Consider the following 19,825-nt stretch of genomic DNA (forward strand, 5'->3'; position numbering starts at 1 on the left):
TGCAGTAGTTTATTATTGTTCAAGCTTTTCAGTTATTTTACATTTCCATTATGTACTGGAACAGAAATAATCTAGTCCTATCTCCTTACCTTATAGTCTTTCTCAGATAGTTTAATGTAAGATGATATTAAAGGTAATATTTCATTCCTTTCTAATCATTCTTATTTAATATTTGCAGCTGAACTCATTTGAACAGCTGTGTATTAACTACACAAATGAGAAACTGCAGCAGCTCTTCAATCACACCATGTTTATTCTGGAGCAAGAGGAGTACCAGCGGGAAGGCATTGAGTGGAATTTTATCGACTTTGGCCTGGATCTGCAGCCTTGCATTGATCTCATTGAGAGACCGGTAAGAAGAAATTATTGAAGCACTTTGTTGCTTTGTAAAGTGTAGCAGCAATCACTGCAGACGTTAACCAGAGTGTATTGCAGGTCTACAGTAGTTTTAGAACAACTTCAACTGAACATCCTGTGTTTACCTTTAGGCCCCTTGCACACTCTTCCCTGCTGCAAGGGACATGCAAGTCTATGGAGACTTGCACAGTTCACACGAAGCGACGCGGCACAATGGTAGTATCCATAATCGCCGCAATGCAGCTGCAAATGCTGTAGCGAGTTAGAGCATGAGCTGCGCTTACCGTATGGATCATGCAGTAATACAAGTCAATGGGTGACTCAGGCAGTGTGCACGAAGGGAGCGCGGTGAGCATGCTTCCTGCCCAGCAGGGAGTACATCACTGACTAGGGGGTAGGCGCATGAATATGACCCTGTCGGTGTGCAACTACTGAAAACTATTGTCACAAAAAAGTGTCCATGAAATTACATTTTCATTGTATAAGTAATAGTGAATATGAGTTCTGTCTTTGAGTCTGAATACTTTCAAAGTCACAGATGGGGAACAAGTATGCAAATGAAGAATGTCAGAAGGTTGGGAGAACCTGATCTGCATGCATGTTGAAGGGTATTGTTTTTGGAAGAATTGTAGCCTGAGTCAGCATTGTAGCCAAAATAGCAGCTTTCTTGGCATGTCAGCAATGGCAGTTTCTATAGTTCCTTCATGATAGGTGTACTTTCTTTCAAATAGTATATTGAGCGAAGTATAAGTACAGCAATTAGTAGAGCTAGATCAATGTAACCAGGGCTTCTTCCAACATGGGTCTCACCGATAAGCAGAACAGAACCATGGTAACGAAGTTACATGGTTTATCTCAGCCAACTTATTACAAGGCCTGAATGGGCCTTCCCAAATCATGTGATAGACTGTTATTTTTCAAAATGATCAAAACTACAGTCCTTCAACCACTAACCTGGTAATTATGGGTAAAGGTGGATAACCTGAAGGCAAAACACACCAAATAGAGGAAGAACATAGAAAAGTGAGGAGAAAGAAGAAATGAAGTCAAGAAGAAGAGAGACAAAGGAGTAGATAAAAATAGCAACTCCGTCCACGCTTTCAACGTCGTATCTCCTTATCAGGCATTGAGCTTATGGTCTAATGACTGTTGTACTTTAAAGAACGTATGCTATGCATTCATGTGCAGTTAAGCTAGGATTACGTGAAAGATCCCTGTCATCTGGAACCTGCTTTGGTTCAGGTACCCGTTTGCTTGCAATAGCTGTACAAGTACAGTGCTGGGCTGTTTATGGAGGGAGGAGGGGTAAGTTGAACAGGAGGCATTCCATTGGGAACTGCAAGCACAATCTACAATAGCAGTTGGCCAAGAGACTTTAAAGAGAAACCGTAACCAAGAATTGAACTTCATTCCATTCTGTAGTTGATATCCCCTTTCCCATGAGAAATCTATTCCTTTTCTCAAACGGATTATCATGGTGCTCTGTATGGCTGATTTTGTGGTGAAACCCCTCCCACAGTGTGATGTCAGCACCTCACAGCTCTGTGGTCCTGACATTACACTGTGGGAGCCTTGTTGCATTTTGGGAAAGAACAGCTGTTTCCAACTGCCAAAAAAAAGCAAGTAGCATCTCCTTCCAGTGACATCACCTGCCAGCAGTAAACATTTCATCATATGATAAATGTCTGAAAGTGAATCAGGGAGAGTAAAGATTTTACAATGAGCAAACACTAACTTAATTTATACATAATTATTGCAAAATTGAAACACTTTTTTATTACATTATTTTCACTGGAGTTCCTCTTTAAGTACATCAGTAGCCAACTGAAGAGGATAGGGAAACTTGTTCACAAAGTAGGTTTTCATTACCCCAAGCAATTGTTTCTGAATGCTTCAGGTGTCAATACGCAGTGAAGTGCTCCGAGTTATATGATCAGTCAGCTCCCAATTGGTGTAACTAGTTAGGTGATTCCGCTTTTAATTTCACTTTCACTAGTGATAAATCTTGCCCAGAGTTTAAATTGATCCATTTCTGAGGCCCTGTTCACAGTGGTCAGTTGCGCTGCAGAATAATTCTGCATGTCATCTCACTGCCCTAATTCTATGGACCTGTTCATAGTAACGGATTGCGTTATTCTAACTCGCTGCATGCAGGCTTTATGTTAAGGTCTATGGCCAGTCTCCATTGCAGTTCACAGTCATTATAATGCATTATAACATGTGCTTTATGCAACTGACCACTGTGAAGCTAGCCTTAAACGTTGTAGCTGGCACCATTCAGAACAGGGATGCATTAATTCATTACCCGCATCCCCATTGTTTACACCTTCTTGTGATCTTGTCAGCTACACCAGCATAGGTCTACACACCCTTTCATGTTCAACACAAGAAGTTTTGAATCAGTTAGATACCATTTATTGGCTAACTTAGAGATGGATAAGCAGTGAGCTTTCGACTTATAAAAAGCCTTCATCGGACTGGTTCCTGACAATGAGAGTTAAGAGGCAATCAAGGGTTTAAAAAAAACAGTAAAAACGATAAATGAGGTGGCTTACCTCAATAAGGACATTCTCATAGGAAAAAAGAGAATTTTATTTTTGCACAGGCAGCGCGTTTCACGGGTCTAAGCCCGCTTCCTCAGGCCAATAAGAGTGCCAGAGTATGTAGAGCCAGTATGCATGGAGCGCTTCTCATACTGGCTCTACATACTCTGGCACTCTTATTGTGCCTTATAAAAATAAAATTCTCTTTTTTCCTATGAGAATGTCCTTATTGAGGTAAGCCACCTCATTTATCGTTTTTACTGTTGTTTTTAGCTCAGTTTTATAAACCCCTGGGCGCTTCTTTACCCTCATTGTGCTTAGTCACCCCCGGTGGGGTTCAAAAACAGACCATGTTTGAAGCCGTTATCGTCTTTTAAAGAAGAAGCGACCACCACCCAGTCCCAGTCTGGGACACCCTGAGTGGAGATGGGTTCATTATCTCCACTTGCTTCCTGTGGTTGGTAGCCCCCAGCAACCCTCCTTTTATACCCTCCCGACACCCCATCCACTGCGTCTTTCATGTTCAAGAACATCAGTTATGTTCAGTTCAGATGGTCCACACTACACAATGCTTCATTTATAACTGTGTAGTTCTTATGCTACATATGGGCTGCCCAAAAAATGCTATGAATGCCTGCGTTTAGTATTTTGGGCTGCATTTGCCCAGCATGAACAGCTTGCTACAATAAACACCGATACAAGTAAAATATTAGGTTAGTGTTCTCTTACCATGACCCCTTTCTGTTATTCAGGCCAATCCTCCTGGTATCCTGTCCCTGCTGGATGAAGAATGTTGGTTTCCTAAAGCCACTGATAAAAGTTTTGTGGAAAAGGTCATCCAAGAACTTGGCACCCATCCTAAATTCCAGAAGCCTAGACAAGTGCGAGACAAGGCTGATCTGTCTATAATCCACTATGCTGGGAAGGTGAGTCACATTTTATGGCTGTAATGTAAAGTGCTACAGAGTCCTTTTGTTCTTCTAACTGAAATAACTGCAGACTTCAAGACACATACACAGGAAATCTGAAAGGATACCTTTCCTACTGTTTTGCTACTGGCATGTTTTAACCACCTCTTAATCTGTATACACTTGCTATTGCCATTACCCTAAATGATCTTTAGGTCACATGCACAAGCAACACTGTGCTTCAGAAATGTCCTGCAAAGTTCCCTCAGGGAATGAAAGACACCAGAGTAGGTTATGGAAGGATTTCTGGTTAGGCCATAAAGGCCCAGGCCTTGGGCAGATGTAGCCCAAGGGGCGGTTGGACATGGAAGGGAGACTGCTGCATATAGAATAGGAGGCTGCAAATGGGAAAAGGAGGCTGCAAATGGGAAGCAACACGCAGAAGAGGGGAGCTGCTGTACTAGGCAGCTGTACACTAAAGAAAGGGGCTGCTGTACATGGATGGTATCTGTATTCCACAATGATCAGCATACTCAAAAGATATGTTGCAAAAATTATAGCTCTTTTGATGAAAAAACAGAATCCATAAAAAAAATCACATGTCAGACGAGGACCAGCAACCTGCAATAGATAGGTATCATAGACACCCACATTCCATTGAAATGGCAGCTGTTAGCCTTGGAATAGATAGTCCATGAGGTGATAGAGTCCAAAGTCCACAATACAGCAGATAGTGTGTCTTGGATAGTGGCGACAGACACTGGCCTAGAGATGTTTCGGGCATCCGCCCATCCTCAAGCTGAAAAATTTGCATTCCTATTTAGGCTTGAGGATGGGTGGATGCCGAAAACATCTCTAGGCCAGTGTCTGTCGCCACTATCCAAGACACACTAGTTGCTATATCGTGGACCTTGGAATTTATTACCTCATGGGCTACCAGCTGGGATTTTGAAGGACTGTGGGTGTCTATGATCCCTATCTATTGCAAGTTGCTGGTCCTTGTCTGACGTGATTTTTTTAAAAAAAATTTTTGGATTCTGCTATTTCATCAAAAGAGCTATAATTTTTGCAACATATCTTTTAAGTGTGCTGATCCTTGTGGAATACAGAGATCGCACTGCCACCGAGTACTCTGGTGGCTTGATCGTGAAAGCACCTCAGCTGTGGTAAGGGGAGTGCGGCCAGGTATCCTCACTTGAGTACATGGATGGTATACATGGAATGGGGGTGGGGGCGCTGCTGCTCATTAAAGGGCAGCCATATGAAAGCTGGCTTAGGGGTGCAAAATGAATATTTCTGCATTCTTGCATGGAGGGTCACTAGAAGGGAGGCCAGCATATCATGGCTTACCTCTCCTGAAGGGCATAGCAGGCAATACGACTCAAAGAAAATTCAAGTATTTATTGAGCAACATGTTCCCTGCTTTCTTAGGTTAATTGTACCAAAGCTGTGCAGTGTGGCCAAGGAGATCAAACTTGGGCCTCTCAATAGGCACTCTAATCTGATCCCCTCGGCCACACGGCTGTATTGGGTCGTATTGACTGTTATGTCCTTCAGGAAAGATAAGCCAACTACTACCTCTCCTTTTTAAACTGTTTTTAATTACTGGTGTTTAATTTGTTTTTAGGTACCTCCTTCCTCCAGACTTTTATATTTTGAACAAGTCATTTGAAAATCAAAATTTTTGATAATAATAATAGCTATCGGCAACCTGGTATGATCCCATTCCTTCAGTGTTTTTTTAACTTTGTTCTTTGATGGACAGACATATGCACTTCCCGAATATCCACTGTACTCTTAGCATAGAACTTCCAGTACTTTCTTCTGCTCTGGGATATCTTTAGTGCTGTTTGATTTTAGGAAAAGTTTCTTTATATAATGAATGATACAATTTGTCATTAACAGGTGGACTACAAAGCAGATGAATGGCTTATGAAAAACATGGATCCTTTGAATGACAACGTTGCCACACTCCTTCATCAGAGTACAGACAAATTCACAGCTGAGCTCTGGAAAGATGGTGAGCCCAAGAGAAATATGTTTGCATACTGAAAGATAGCCAGTAGTAGTTCAATGTCATTTTAAGGTATACAGTGTTTTCTGTCTTTAAAGATTATAAACCTGAGCCTTGACTTAACTTATTGCCTTATTAACATAAGGGGTTGATTTAATAGATTCACCTGAAGAAACAGGCTTTGAAGGTGACCTGACTCAATACAATTATTTTTGCCTACATGCCTTATTGAGTTCATTCATTATTAGCGTGGGCCATTTTGGTGCAGGGTGAAGACAAAAAACAGCTCACCCTGCTCCTGCCCACACTGAAAACGTACTATTCCCCCAACCAAGTTGTAGACAGAGTGCTCAAATTACGTGTCCCCCGAGTTGGGGGAGCATGTAATTTAGGCACTGGGATCAATCTTTTATTTTCTGCCTCATTGAAAATTTACGTTATAGGAGAATGTATTGCTAAACATCACCTGCTAAAAATGCTTTCAGCATCTGTAAAATGTCAGCCAATGGCAGTTAGTATCTGTAAAGTGTCAGTCAGAACCAGTCAGTGTCTGCTAAAGTGCATGTCAGTGCCAAGAGGCTCATCTTAAAGCACCAGTTATTTATAGCATTTTCCCAGCACTTTCAGTGCGAGTGTGCCTTAACCTGGCGTTATGATTATTTCCAGATTAAGGGTCTAAAATTTGTTCAATTTTTCAACATACTTTTTGACGCTAAAAACAAGAAAAATAAACATACCACAAAGAGATTTGCAGCAGCCTCTGCATATAACTCACTCAGGCACGGGATTAATGCTCTGAGCTGCGGCTTTCCACCCGAGCCTGACTCGGGATTACCGCTAAGGATTTTAAAGGGGAAAACATGCTTCAGTGGTAACACAGAGGGGTGAGACCAGGGGCGTAGCAATAGGGGTTGCAGGGGTAGCGACCGCATCGGGGCCAGAGGGGCCCCAAAGGGCCCTCCCTCAACTATAGTATTAGCTCTCTATTGGTCCTGTGCTCATAATAATCACTTCTATAGATAATTTGAACAGTGGTAATCATTAACAAACTGTTCCCCATCCCCTTCTTGCACCTCTGACACTGTAGTTGCCATTGGCAGGTTTTGCGCGCGTATCATCAATTGTTATGTATAGAGTGCTTGGGGGGCCCTATTGTAAAACTTGCATCGGGGCCCACATCTCCTTAGCTACGCCACTGGGTGTGACCCACCCATTGCTGTAAGTTTTGCTGGGAAAAGGAGCTGCAGTTCAGAATTTCATCTGCAACGCTTCTTCTCCGTTAAGATAGAGTTATGCTTTATTAATAATTCAGACAGGGACAGACTAGATCTAGCATGAATGTAAATGTTCCTGTATACTTTGCTTTGTTGGTACTTGTTTCAACGTGACCCTGTAGTGAGAGGGTTATGGAGACTGACCTATTTAATTCCTTTGAAACAATGCCAGTTGCCTGACTCTTCTGCTAATTATCTGCCTCTGATAGCATGAGTATAATGATTAGGTACTTTGACCATGACCACATTAAATGCGTGCTTGTTTCATGCCTGTGATTCAGACTTACTGAAGCCAGAAAGATTTGCAAGACAGCCAGGGATTAGCACTTTTTAAAATAAATTAAATACAGTGTCTCCATATCACTGTAACTACAGGGTCCCTTTAACCCATTAACAGCTTCATTAGCATTATCTTGTTTAAGATAAGTGCACTTGTTGGGCTGTAAATTCTTGGAATGCGTTCATCTCTCTCTGCTAGCAGAAAATATAGAAACTGAAAGCAGAAGTCCTCGGTTATTGTCTCACACTGCCCCCTAGTGACAAGTGGCCATAAATACACATTACTAATTAGAAACGGAAATGTAACTAATAAGAAATACAAAAAAATGTGCTAAAATAAATTGGCCTGGAGCACTTGCAAGCCTCTAAATAAATTGGCTGTGAAAGGGTTAAGTAGCTCCTATACTATGTGCTCTTATTTCAATAAATCTACAGTTGTATTGCGTATTGTTATAAGCTAATATATGGCCTGTGTGTATAATACAGTACGTTTACCAATGATGTGTATTATGTTGGATACATGCAACTAATATGCCTCTCTTTTCTAACACTTCTGACCTGTTCTTTACTTTTCTTTTTTCCTTTTGCTTTGCTTTTCCTTCCTCATATATTCCCACAACACCAATTCCTTTTCTTTGCCTGTCGGACATTACTTCCCTCACATCATTTTATTTGTTGTGTTAAAAACTTCTTATATTCATTACAATTCCTGTTTGGTCAACAAAACATAATTATCCTTTCACACATGACGTTTTCCATTCATGGGTTGGTCTTATGACAAATATGGCTGCTTGACATGCCCCATCCCTACACTGCCATGCTGTATTCCTTCAGATATCCAGAATATTCAGGCGGTTTATTTCTTTGACACCTACGCAGTGCTGCCGCAGGTCCCCAGTGAAAGTAGGTTTCTCAGTTCTGTAATATTAACATCCTCCCTCAGCAGCCATGAGTCATCCGCAGCATGTAATCCCAAAGAAGCAAACCTTGTTCCCAGATTGCTTGTATCACTGTTGTGTCTCAGCTTCATCTGTTCTCCTCCTGCATTGTAGTGATATCAGAGGCATGCTATATATGGAACACCCTGGAAGCAAACTGAAATGCACTAGTTATGGAATAAACCTGATCGCTGCTGTAATAGGAATAAGAAACTTAATTTATTATTAGTGTACTTGCTCTTCTTCTACAGACATTTTTCAAAATATACATTTTATATGTGAGTAGTTTGATAGTCGATCACAAAATCTAGCTATTTGTTGTCATGTAGATTCCCATAGGTAGTAGCTGCTCAGCTTATCCTATCCTGTTTTCACTGGACTTTGTTTTTGTAGTGGAAACTCACTTTCTGACTGCTGTGAAAACAATATCCAATTTTTTATTTGTAGTTGGGCAAATCATAAAGGATACAGCTGAAGTAAAAACCTCACATGTATATGGCACCTCCTGATAACAACAGGCTACACAGTAGAGATCTCTGCTGTTCTTCTGTGTACTTTAACCACTTCCCTACCACGCTATTTTGTGCTGATCGGTGCTGCGTGGGCTCTCCAGCCCGCAGCACCGATCAGCTAGCAGCCAGGCCGATCAGACTTCCCCCCTTTTTTCCCCACTAGGGGGATGTCCTGCTGGGGGGGTCTGATCGCCGCCGGCTGCTTGCGCTTGCGGGGGGGGGCTCTTCAAAGCCCCCCTCCGCAGCGCTTCCTGGCCTCCTTCCCCTTCCCTCCCTCTCCCTCCCCCTGTGAGCGGCGCAGGACGGATTTCCGTCCTGCGCCTGATGGGATAGGCTTTAGCCTATCAGATGACGGTGATCCCCGGCCAATCAGAGGCCGGGGATCGCCGATCTCCTCTACGGCGCTGCTGCGCAGCAGCGCCGTATACATGTAAACACCGGGGAAGATCTTCCCCGTGTGTTTACATTTACCCTGCGAGCCGCCGATCGGCTCGCAGGGTGTTCACGGAGACACCCTCCGTGAGCTGACATGGAACGGCCGCTCATACGAGCGGCCGTTTCCATGGTATACACTTCAGGATTCAGGGGCGTGTATATACGCTCCGAGAATCCGGAAGTGGTTAAGGGGTGTGCTTTTAAAACTCAACCCCTTTAATAAATTCCAATGACATGAATATACTATAAACACACTGGCCTCAATTCACTAAGCTTTATCAAACACTTTATCAAACGTTTGATAATTTACCTCATGGGTAAAATCTAATTTTGAATTCACTAAGGTGTTATAGATTTATCGAACGCTTTATTGGTAAAACGTTCAATAAATCTATAACAACTTAGTTTGATAAAGTGTTTGATAAAGCTTAGTGAATTGAGGCCACTATGTGCTGTTGTGATTTTATTTAACATATTATTATAGTGCTGACACATTCCACAACACTCTTCAGAGAACATTGAACTAATCATATGTCTCACTTTACATCAGAGGGGCTTAAAAGGGAACTGTAATGAAAATAATATAGTTAATAAAATTCCTTATTTTTTAAAATATTAATTTATAAATTATTTAGTCACTGTTTTCCCATTGTAAAATTCTCCCTCACTCTGATATACATCCTGAAATTAATCACAGGTGGCGACAGCTTTAATCCTGTCAGGTGAGTGCTTGTCTGCTGAGAGCCCCAAAACCAGTACAAATAAGTTTGGTCTCCCAGAATTCTCTGGGGGGCAGAATTTTGCATAGCTAAACAGTCTAGGCTAAGCATCACTGGGAGGGCGGGGCTACATACCAATATAGAGCAATATATAGATAGAAAGGGTTTCTAATGCTGAAACCTGGCAAATTGACATAAAATGGGTATCCTGAATTATTTACTGTATTTTGTTTTATGTCACTACAGTGCCTCTTTAAATTTAACGCTCCTGTATTTTACTTGGGACAGTTTTGGAGGAAAGTCAATTTACTTGGATGTGTTTGGGTTGTGTAAGGAGATACAGGCAAAGATGGGGTGACGTGCAAACTCCATACAAGTAATTTAGTTTGCCAGGATTGCATCCAAAATTCTAGAGGTGCAGAGCTAGGTTGTTTACCAATTACCACTTAGCAGGCATCATACTGAGTGCTATGTGAACTCTGATAATAGAGCTTAACAATGAGCTGCCGTGAAGAAAAGGGCAGGAGAGCCCTCAGTGTTGGTAGCTAGGTACAGTTGACCCCAGTATAGGTTAGCCAGGTACAGTTGTCCCCAGTATAGGTTGGCCAGGCACTCTCATCGCTTCCTGTTTCTGCCTGGTGCTGCCGCCAGACTTCTACCGCCTAAGGAAGTCGCTTCACTTGGCATCATGGGAGGACCGGGCCTGAATATGAAAATAAGATTTCCAGTAGTATTCGATGTGTATGTGTTGTGTAACACAATGAAGGCTTAGAATTTACAAAATGAATACATGGTGTCGGGGAAATTTGAATGCCGGTGTAACGATTTTGGAATTATCTCCGTGGTCAGCACACAAGATGTGCGCTGACACTGCGGAAGTCCTCCACAAGCGTATAAAACGGCAGAACACAGCTTTGGTGTAATGCACTTGTAGAGGGAAATTCCCACCGGCAGATGGAGCTGTGGAGTGCAGAGGAACAACCCCTCTGCACTGCCACAGATGCCAGATGGGAATTGTACGAATTGCAACAATGCAGGGCAAGATAGCCCTCAGAGAGAGAGAGAGAGCACAGCGACAGGATGTATGTGTGTCCACCAATCTAGTCGCCCCCCCGGCGACGGTGAACACACAACAACGGAAATCAAGTGAGAACGCAATTGCAAGAGTGGCGATTGCCAACAGTGACACGAGACCGAATAAAGACAGAGCACAAGTGAAGCAAGAAAGACACAGCAAATAATGATCAGAACGCCAAGGAAAATAACAAACGCACTCACTAAGCGTGGTCACCGTGCAAAAAGCGCAACAGCGACAAAGCACGCTAATGGCGCGGTCTCCGCACGAAAAGCGCAAGAGAGACAAAGCACGCCAACCCTAACTAACCAATGTAACACGAAAATGAATAGAGAACGCGAAGGATTACTAAACGGTTACCTCTCCGAGCCTACAGCAAGCATTCGTTCCAGACAAGACAGACAGAAGGAGTAACCAGTAGCAACCGCAGCTCTGGCCTACACTCCCAGACAGAGTACAGAAGGAACCACCGCCACTACCGCTAGGGCGAATGCGATCCAGACAGACAGACAGATGGGGCTACCAGTAGAAACCGCTGCTCTGGCTTGCACCCCTAAGGCAGAATACAGAAGGAACCACCGACACTACCGCTAGGGCGAATGCGATTCCAACAGACAGAACGATTTCCTGTCGACCGCCACTGGCGACAAGACAATCGCAACAGAAAGACAGTACAAGGCAAAACAGATAATACAACCTGACTACGCTAGAAGGAATGCTAGTGCACTCCCAAGGAATTACTCTAAGATAATCTTAGCAAACAATTAGCAAAGGCTGAAGCTCCAGGTAAGTTAGCAGGAACAAACCATCATGACCAGCAAGGGATTCTGGGAGGAAATGGTATTTATACTGCAAGCCATCAAAGGAAGCAGCTAAGCAATTTGCATGCCAAGTGGATGCAAATTCCTCACCAGAGCAGCAGCTCAGCAAGTTGCAGAGTGAAGACAGGTCTCCTTTCCAGGAACCTGCAGCACTCAGACCTACAAAATGGTCAAAAAGCTGTCTGCTTGTGCAGACAGCAGAGCAGATCATTACAGCCGGTAATAGCCACTGGCAGAATATCGGTAAAATTACAGATATTCTACTATTGGGCAGTGGTAATTCCAATACAGCAGTAAAACATCACTAACTTTTACTAACGCTAAACCTTACCCTATTTTCATGAGTCCTCGCTCTACGATGCCTTTATTATTACTATTATTGTATTATTATTTATTGTATTTATAAAGAACAAACATATTACACAGCGCTGCACAATAGATAAATGGGTTAACATACAAGGTAGGGCATACAAGAAGCTCACAACAAAACAAGATCGTGCCTTAACCTAACCAATCTCCTCCACCAATGCCTAGCCCTAACTGAACCCCCCCACTTATGCCTAACCCTAACTGAACCCCTCCAACCGATACCTAATCAACCCCTTCCACTGATTCTTAACCAATACCCCCCACCCATGCCTAAAGGTGGCCACACACGATACAATAAAATGATCCGATTTTACAGCAATTTGATAAAAACAATCGTATCTCCCAAATAAATCGACAGCTTTTTTTTCATTCGACTGAAAAATCCGATCGGATTTCCCGTTTTTTTCGATTTATATCGATCCGGAATGCCAGATATTTCTCTTCAATTTTTTTAAAGATTGTATGGTGTGTGTTAGATTGTCAATTTATTAATATACACACCCTAGCAATTTTCTCAGAGTTTCCAATCAGTTTTATCATAATTGGGAAAAAATTTAACATAGGTGTGTGGTACATTGGTCATATTTTTGAAATGTTACAATCAGTCAGAAAAATTTATTGCAATTCTTAAATTGAACAGATATTTAAAAAATTGTATGGTGTGTGGCCACCTTAACCCTAACCATTGCCCCAATGCAAAAAAACTTGATATTTACACCATTCACGCTGCTATCTATGCAAAATATTGGGCACCCATGTAAATATCAGATATGAACGGAAATTTAGGCGGTGGAGGTGCCAGATAAAATAGTGGCTGCTGGCTATTTGAATATAGTGGGCTGCCCAAATTCTGATCATAGCCGATATTAAAATAGGTGCCTCATCCAATCTTCTGCTTTGCCTCCGGTGCCCAAATTTCCTATTACCACTGAGATTCCAGCCGTCTGAGCTTATTCTTTCAACTAAATAAATTCACCTGTGATTTGGACAAGCAAATCCAATCAGTTCTCATCCCTGACCCAGAGCTGTATTTCAGAGCAGGAAAGAACACCCACCCGGGCTCCATAAATCATAAAAAAAAAGACTTGACTATAGAATCTCCATTTTACACATTCGTCTAAATAATGCCATATTACGGTATATATATTTTTTTCTTTTTGTTCAATATACAGCATGCCTTTGCTCTGTAAATACCATTTTGAATGCACTCAGATGCTAGCAAATATTTGTATGTCTGCTATGTAGCTATTAATATATGTGCGCACCTGCCTCACTTACCCCAATGTTGCAGTTATACATAGGGAATATACCCTTGAATTAGTCACCATGTTGGTCCTGCATTGAGAAGCATATGTAATTTCTGTCAGGATGCCTGTGCTTGCATACCTATGCTCCCACTGGTTTGTAGTTCACCCTTCCATCACAGAGTGTATCCATTTGTATCTGCTTTTGACTTCCTGCTTCATGGGACATCATTTTGGTAGATATAAACAGATAAGTAACCATGTTTGGATGTATTTTTTTTTTTGTTGGTTTGTTAGTGCCGATGTTGGATTAACAATGTTAAAGAACCACTCCAGGATAAGCCTCAGCGCAAACAACCGTCACTTGAAACAATGAGGAAATATTAGCTTAGTACAACTGCTGAAATAGTGTGCAGTGAATAGAGAGGCTATCAGCTACAAAGAAGCTTTTTATAGATCCTTTCCAGGTAGTGCTTTTGTAAAGAATAACAAAAATCCCCCATGAGGAGATGGACTTACACTAAACCTGTCAGATCTGTCAGGTTTTTATTTCTCACTGTAAGTGACAGCAGCATAATATAAAAGTAATTTATGGTGCATTTTACTCTGGAAACAATGTACATCTAAGATGTATATGTACACCTGTATTTAAAATTTAAATTTTTTAAAATTTTAATTTTAGTGGTCCTTTAATATGTGTCAGTGAATGAGATTTTTATCTGATTTTAAATCTTTTCACAATTAGCGATAAGCAGTCTCAAAGTTGCAGATATGGGGACCAGTATTACACTTATCATGCAGCGCAGGGGCGTAACAATAGACCCTGCAGGGGATGCAGCTGCAGGGGGGGGGGCAGTCCTAAGAGATTGACAACTAAGGGCAAGAAGAGAAAAAACGTTCTGCTCTCTGCACAATTGTTCTAATGACTGCATCTGCTCTGCCACTGATAATGAATCATACAAAGTTTTGTAGACAAAGATTTGGAGAGAGTACCTATTCAGTGTGCAGGGGAAGGGAGCCCCATCCAAAGTTTTGCAAGGGGCCCAGTGATTTCTAGTTACGCCCCTGATGCAGGGAGTAAATAATAATATGTAACAGAAGCACTCTATCCATGTAGTTGCCAGTTATTTGACATCCAACTGATGGTGCTAAAGGTGATAAATAATGATAATACATTTGATGCCTTCTTTGTATGTAAAGCTGTTATATATAGAATAATAAAGGCATTATAAGGAATTTTAAATTCTGATTATTAGTAATGGTCATGTCTAGGAGAACTCATTGAGAAGCATGTGATTTGTTTGATCAGATGATAGATTTGCAAAGCTCTGATTTGCTGTGATTGCATCCTGCTTTTGTACATGATCATGCCTAGCAAATCAGAGACTTGCATATCTATCACCTGACCAAACTGATCACAGGCTTCTCCATGAGTTCTGCTTGATATGATCATCACTACTGATTATTATCATCCTATTTTCTGGCCAATCTTTGATGGTTTCAGGCAACACTTGTGTATTCTTCTGAACATTACATTTTCTCACAGCTAATAGTATTTTACAGTACAGTTTTATGATGATTTGCACATTATAGAGTTAATTTAACAATGTGACAAATGATGTCCAAAGGGCAGTAAGCCGATTTTCTCACTGCTGTAAAATGACAAAAGGCTAGACTGACTAGATGCAGTGTTGCTGGTGATTTGTGTGGTGTTGGTTGTATGTATGGCTCAATCTTACTTTGTTGTATCTCACTCCCAGTGGACAGAATTGTGGGGCTTGACCAGATGACTGGCATGGCTGATATGGCATTTGGATCATCATACAAGACAAAGAAGGGAATGTTCCGTACTGTGGGACAACTGTACAAAGAATCACTGTCCAAGCTGATGTCTACACTAAGAAACACCAACCCCAACTTTGTCCGTTGCATCATTCCCAACCATGAGAAGAGAGTAAGACCCTCACCCTATACATTACTGCCTCTAATTACATTATACTGTTGTATAGCACAATGCTGCTTTTCACCTTTTAACTGTTCTTTAGAATGTTAGTTTATAAATGTACTGTAGTAGCAAGTATATGTCCAAGTATGTACTGTGTTTGAGATGATGCATCGGTTAGCATGGCATATATTTCGAGGCATTGGAGGATAGTTTTGGCCTTGTTAAGCAGGTTTGCGGCTGGTATGCTTTCATAGAGGTCAGGGGTCTCAGAGATGGCTTCTGCCACCTTACTTTGCACTGCAGTGTGTTATTGCTTATGTCACACTTAAGTGGAGATCTGTGGCCGGAAATTATGTCAGTGCAGGCCTTTCCTTTCCACGTCTAATCCGAGGCTCCATTCAAGTGAATGGAGCTGAGGACCTTTTCATTGAGTTAGTTACTCCAAAAATACAGATTTTACTATATGAAACCTAAAAAGGGTTTCCTTAAGGCGTATAGAAATGACACAAAGATATCTCTGATAACACCTATATTCGGATAAAAGGTGATGGGGCCTAATTTTGTTCTGGTTGTCATCAGGGCTACTAATTAGTATGTTTATTAAAGCAGTCCTGAAGTCAGAGGAATATAGAGGCTGCCATCACTTTATTCCCGCGTAAAGAGACTCTGAAGCAAAAAAAAATAAAAAATGATGATATAATGATTTGTATCTGTAGTACAGCTAAGAAATAAAACATTAGGAGCAGAGGCACAAGTCTAATGTTGTTTCCAGTACAGGAAGAGTTAACTAGAAACTCCAGTTATGCTAAAGAGCCATTGAGCTCCACGACTTTCAAAGTCGCAGAGAGCTCTGTCTTCTGAAGCTTGTTATCTCAAGTGTCTGGCACTGTATTGTTTATTTATTTTTTTCCTGCAGAGGACAGGTCAGAAGTTCGCAAGCCTGCTCTGTAGAATCATTTAGAGACTAGTGTGTACACTGCAAATATTAGAGAATGATGCAATGTTATAAAAACACTATATAACTGAAGCTAAGAATATAAGACTCTTTTTTTTTTTTTTTGCTACTAATGTTATAGTAATTATACGTACTACACAACCAATTCAATATATCATAATTTATTTATTTTTTCGCTTCACTGTCTCTTTAAAAAATGTTAGTTGTGCGGCGATCACATTAATTCCCCACCTTCTGATGTTTTTCGAATCATTGACTCAGAATATGTATGCAGATGATCTTATTCCAATTCTGCCCGCACTGGCTGCATGCATGATCCAGGTTAAGTACTTGGAAGGGGGAAGCCTCTAAATCCTAGTGAGACGTCTCCTTTCCTCTTGTGCAGCATGAATCTAGTGTTGGGACCCCTGGACAGCAGCAGATGGCAATATTTACCTTTGCGTTCCAGCACAGTAGCAGCACTGCACCTGCACTGGTTCTCAAAAGCAAATATATCCATGTGCTGCAGGCGTGCATCCGCCATTTTTGGGGGAAGGCGGTGCTAGATCAGGTTCCACAGGAGGACGGGGGAAGCCTCATTAGGATCCAGAGGCTTCCCCCTCCTGAGGTAAGTACCTCATAGGGGCACCTTTTGCCTTACAGATTCTTTTTAGGCCTCAGACTTTACTGTATGGGGAGAGAGCCACAGTGGTGCTCCTGCAGCCTATTCACAGCTGCTGATAACTATTTAGACACTTTGATCTGGGTCAACCAACACAGAAGTGGATTTCTTCAGCAACTATATGTGGATTAAAGACTTGCAAGAGTTTGGTTCTACTTGAAACACATTTTATATCAAAGTGATGCTGACCCTGCTGCAGGCATGTGTTTATTTATGCTCTACATTTATATTTTTTTCTTGATCAGGCAGGGAAGCTGGAGCCTCACCTTGTACTCGACCAACTGCGCTGCAATGGAGTCCTGGAGGGAATCCGTATTTGTAGACAGGGCTTTCCAAACAGAATCATTTTCCAGGAGTTCAGGCAAAGGTATGTACCCCATCCTTCCCATGTGCTTGTGTATAGAGCTAGCAGCATTCCATACAGTATTTACAGCATGCTGAGCTCGTATTCTGTAGCTGTGAGCTAGATCCGGTATACTGGCCACCAAATATTGTGTGTGTATAAGCTCAGGTTGTTCCTTGATAGATGACAAATATATTACTTAATTTGAGGTTCCTGTAAGTTTTGTAGTCATTTTCTGGCATGTCCTGCTAGTATTGTCAGATGACTTTTGTTTTGTTTGGTTTTTTTCATTGCATTGCTGAAAATTTTATCTGTATTCCTGCACTAACTCACAACACAAATCTGCTTTACAATTCAGATATGAGATTTTGACTCCAAATGCCATTCCCAAAGGATTTATGGATGGAAAGCAAGCTTGTGCGATAATGGTAAGAATTTGTATTTTTTTTTTACGCAGACACATTAAAGTCATTCTGACTGTATCTAGTGTGTGTGTGTGTGTGTGTATATATATATATATATATATATATAGAGAGAGAGAGAGAGAGAGAGAGAGAGAGAGAGAGAGAGAGAGATTGTGTCTATAATTATCAGAGTCTTCTTTAGGGCTGGTTCACACGGGCTTCTGCCGAGCTTTCACTCGGCGCCGCGTTCAAACGCCGGCGTTTAAACGCCAGCGTTTAGATGCTGGCTTTTGAAGGCTTTTGGAAAGCGTTCAAGGCTAGCAGTTCTGGCCTCTGCTATTGTTTCCTGGCGTTTACCGCCTCTGAAGGCAACATGTTGCTTTTGAGACTGGACGCAACGCCGGGAACTACCGCCAGGCTTTCATGAAAGCCTGCAAAAGCCAGCTCTAAACGCTCCTATTCAATTGAATGGGCCGGCGTTAGATCCCAAAAAACGCTGCGTCTTAAACACTGTGTTAAATGCCCCAAAAAGCCCGTGTGAACTAGCCCTTATTTTGCCAAGTACAACAGGGGTTGCACCTGGTATTGGGTTTGGCACATACAGGTTTGGAAATGGTTCAGTGTCAACAAGCAGGTTAGGTACAGTAGAATACACATAGGATAGGCAATCCACATAAAACAACATTGACTAGTGCAATAACAGTGGACAGACAAGAGGGAACTTATTGGAAAGGGGAAGGAGGGTAGGACCAAGAATAAAGAGGGCTGAGAGGAAATGTCCGTGGCTGCCTCTCTTTTTGGCTCCACTGGCTGCCTCCTGATGTCGTCAGCTGCTATTCAACGGGGGAGAACCTGGGAGGGAGTAGAGTTAGGACTAGAGGAGGGGAGGCCACATGCCATGTTGCCACGGCTGCCATCTTACTGCACCATCAACTATTCTATAGCACGTTGGTGTTATATATATACTATAGGATTAGTCAATGAAATCCAAATCATTGATCCATTCGATGTGTATCTTGCTTGGATACAAATGAACTCTTAACAGCAGCTGTTGTGTAGATCTTGTGTTGGAAATTTTGGTCTGTTTCCAAACTGTGTAAATTTGCATAAAATTACCCCCAACTCAGAGTTCTTAGCACCTCATTTACCATCCCTACCTTAATCAAGGTCAGTTTCTCAGCGGAATGGATTGCCTGTGGGAAACGGTCTCAGTAAATGTTTTTGGTATATAAACCATGTTTATTCCGTCCTTATTATTCCAGATCAAGGCTTTGGAGCTAGACCCCAACCTGTACCGCATTGGGCAGAGTAAGATCTTCTTCCGTGCCGGAGTGCTAGCTCATCTAGAAGAGGAGAGAGATTTAAAAATCACTGACATCATTGTTCTCTTCCAAGCTGCTGCCAGAGGATATCTGGCCAGGAAGTGAGTGCCTCAGTCTTCCATTGGTTATTTGCACACTGTATTCCTTTCATTATAAATGAGAAAACAATTGCATAAACATTTTTTTATGAAAATCATTATCAATCATAATTATTTATATGGCGCCATCATCTTCCATGGTGCTGTACAATGGAAAAAACAAACAAGGGTGCATAATATATATGTGTTAGTATATATGACAACACAGACATTGGTACTAAACACAGAGGGAGAAGACATTATCATAGCAATAGTGCCAAAAGTACAGGGATTAACCAAATACAGCTTTGTACAAGACGCAAAAGGGAGAGAGAGCTCTGCCCTTAGGAGCTTGCAATCTAAAGGAATAGGGAAAAAAACAGACTTCTAGCTAATGGACCATTATGGATGCCTATACCCCTAAATTGGGTATACACAAGCAGACATGGGATGGTTTAAGACTGTAGTTAGGTTTGCTTAATTTTAAACAATGTTTTATTTACACATGCTGCGGTTTCATTGCTAAATTCATCAATGAGTACAATACACGATTTTCATGATGCAACAATGTTATTGGAAGTTAATTGTTATTATAATGTTGTTATTATTATGGGGGGTATATATACATCC

The 19,825-nt window shown here is 41.6% G+C and overlaps 1 protein-coding gene across 8 annotated transcripts in view; it reads left to right on the top strand.

Moving 5' to 3' along the window:
* The window catches only part of LOC137521582 (myosin-10-like), a 273,744-nt gene that overhangs the window by 204,388 nt on the left and 49,531 nt on the right, over positions 1-19,825 (top strand). For 5 of the 8 annotated variants that reach the window (XM_068241013.1, XM_068241012.1, XM_068241015.1 and 2 more), the window contains 8 exons: positions 179-352; positions 3,653-3,826; positions 5,714-5,828; positions 8,210-8,278; positions 15,249-15,442; positions 17,295-17,416; positions 17,751-17,820; positions 19,059-19,219. In XM_068241013.1, the coding sequence (XP_068097114.1) occupies positions 179-352; positions 3,653-3,826; positions 5,714-5,828; positions 8,210-8,278; positions 15,249-15,442; positions 17,295-17,416; positions 17,751-17,820; positions 19,059-19,219 (1,079 nt within the window). The remainder of the gene's footprint in view (positions 1-178; positions 353-3,652; positions 3,827-5,713; positions 5,829-8,209; positions 8,279-15,248; positions 15,443-17,294; positions 17,417-17,750; positions 17,821-19,058; positions 19,220-19,825) is intronic. The other 3 variants (XM_068241017.1, XM_068241018.1, XM_068241019.1) reach the window with 1 other exon arrangement.

Source organism: Hyperolius riggenbachi, chromosome 6, assembly GCF_040937935.1.
Source record: "Hyperolius riggenbachi isolate aHypRig1 chromosome 6, aHypRig1.pri, whole genome shotgun sequence".
Taxonomy (NCBI): domain Eukaryota; kingdom Metazoa; phylum Chordata; class Amphibia; order Anura; family Hyperoliidae; genus Hyperolius; species Hyperolius riggenbachi.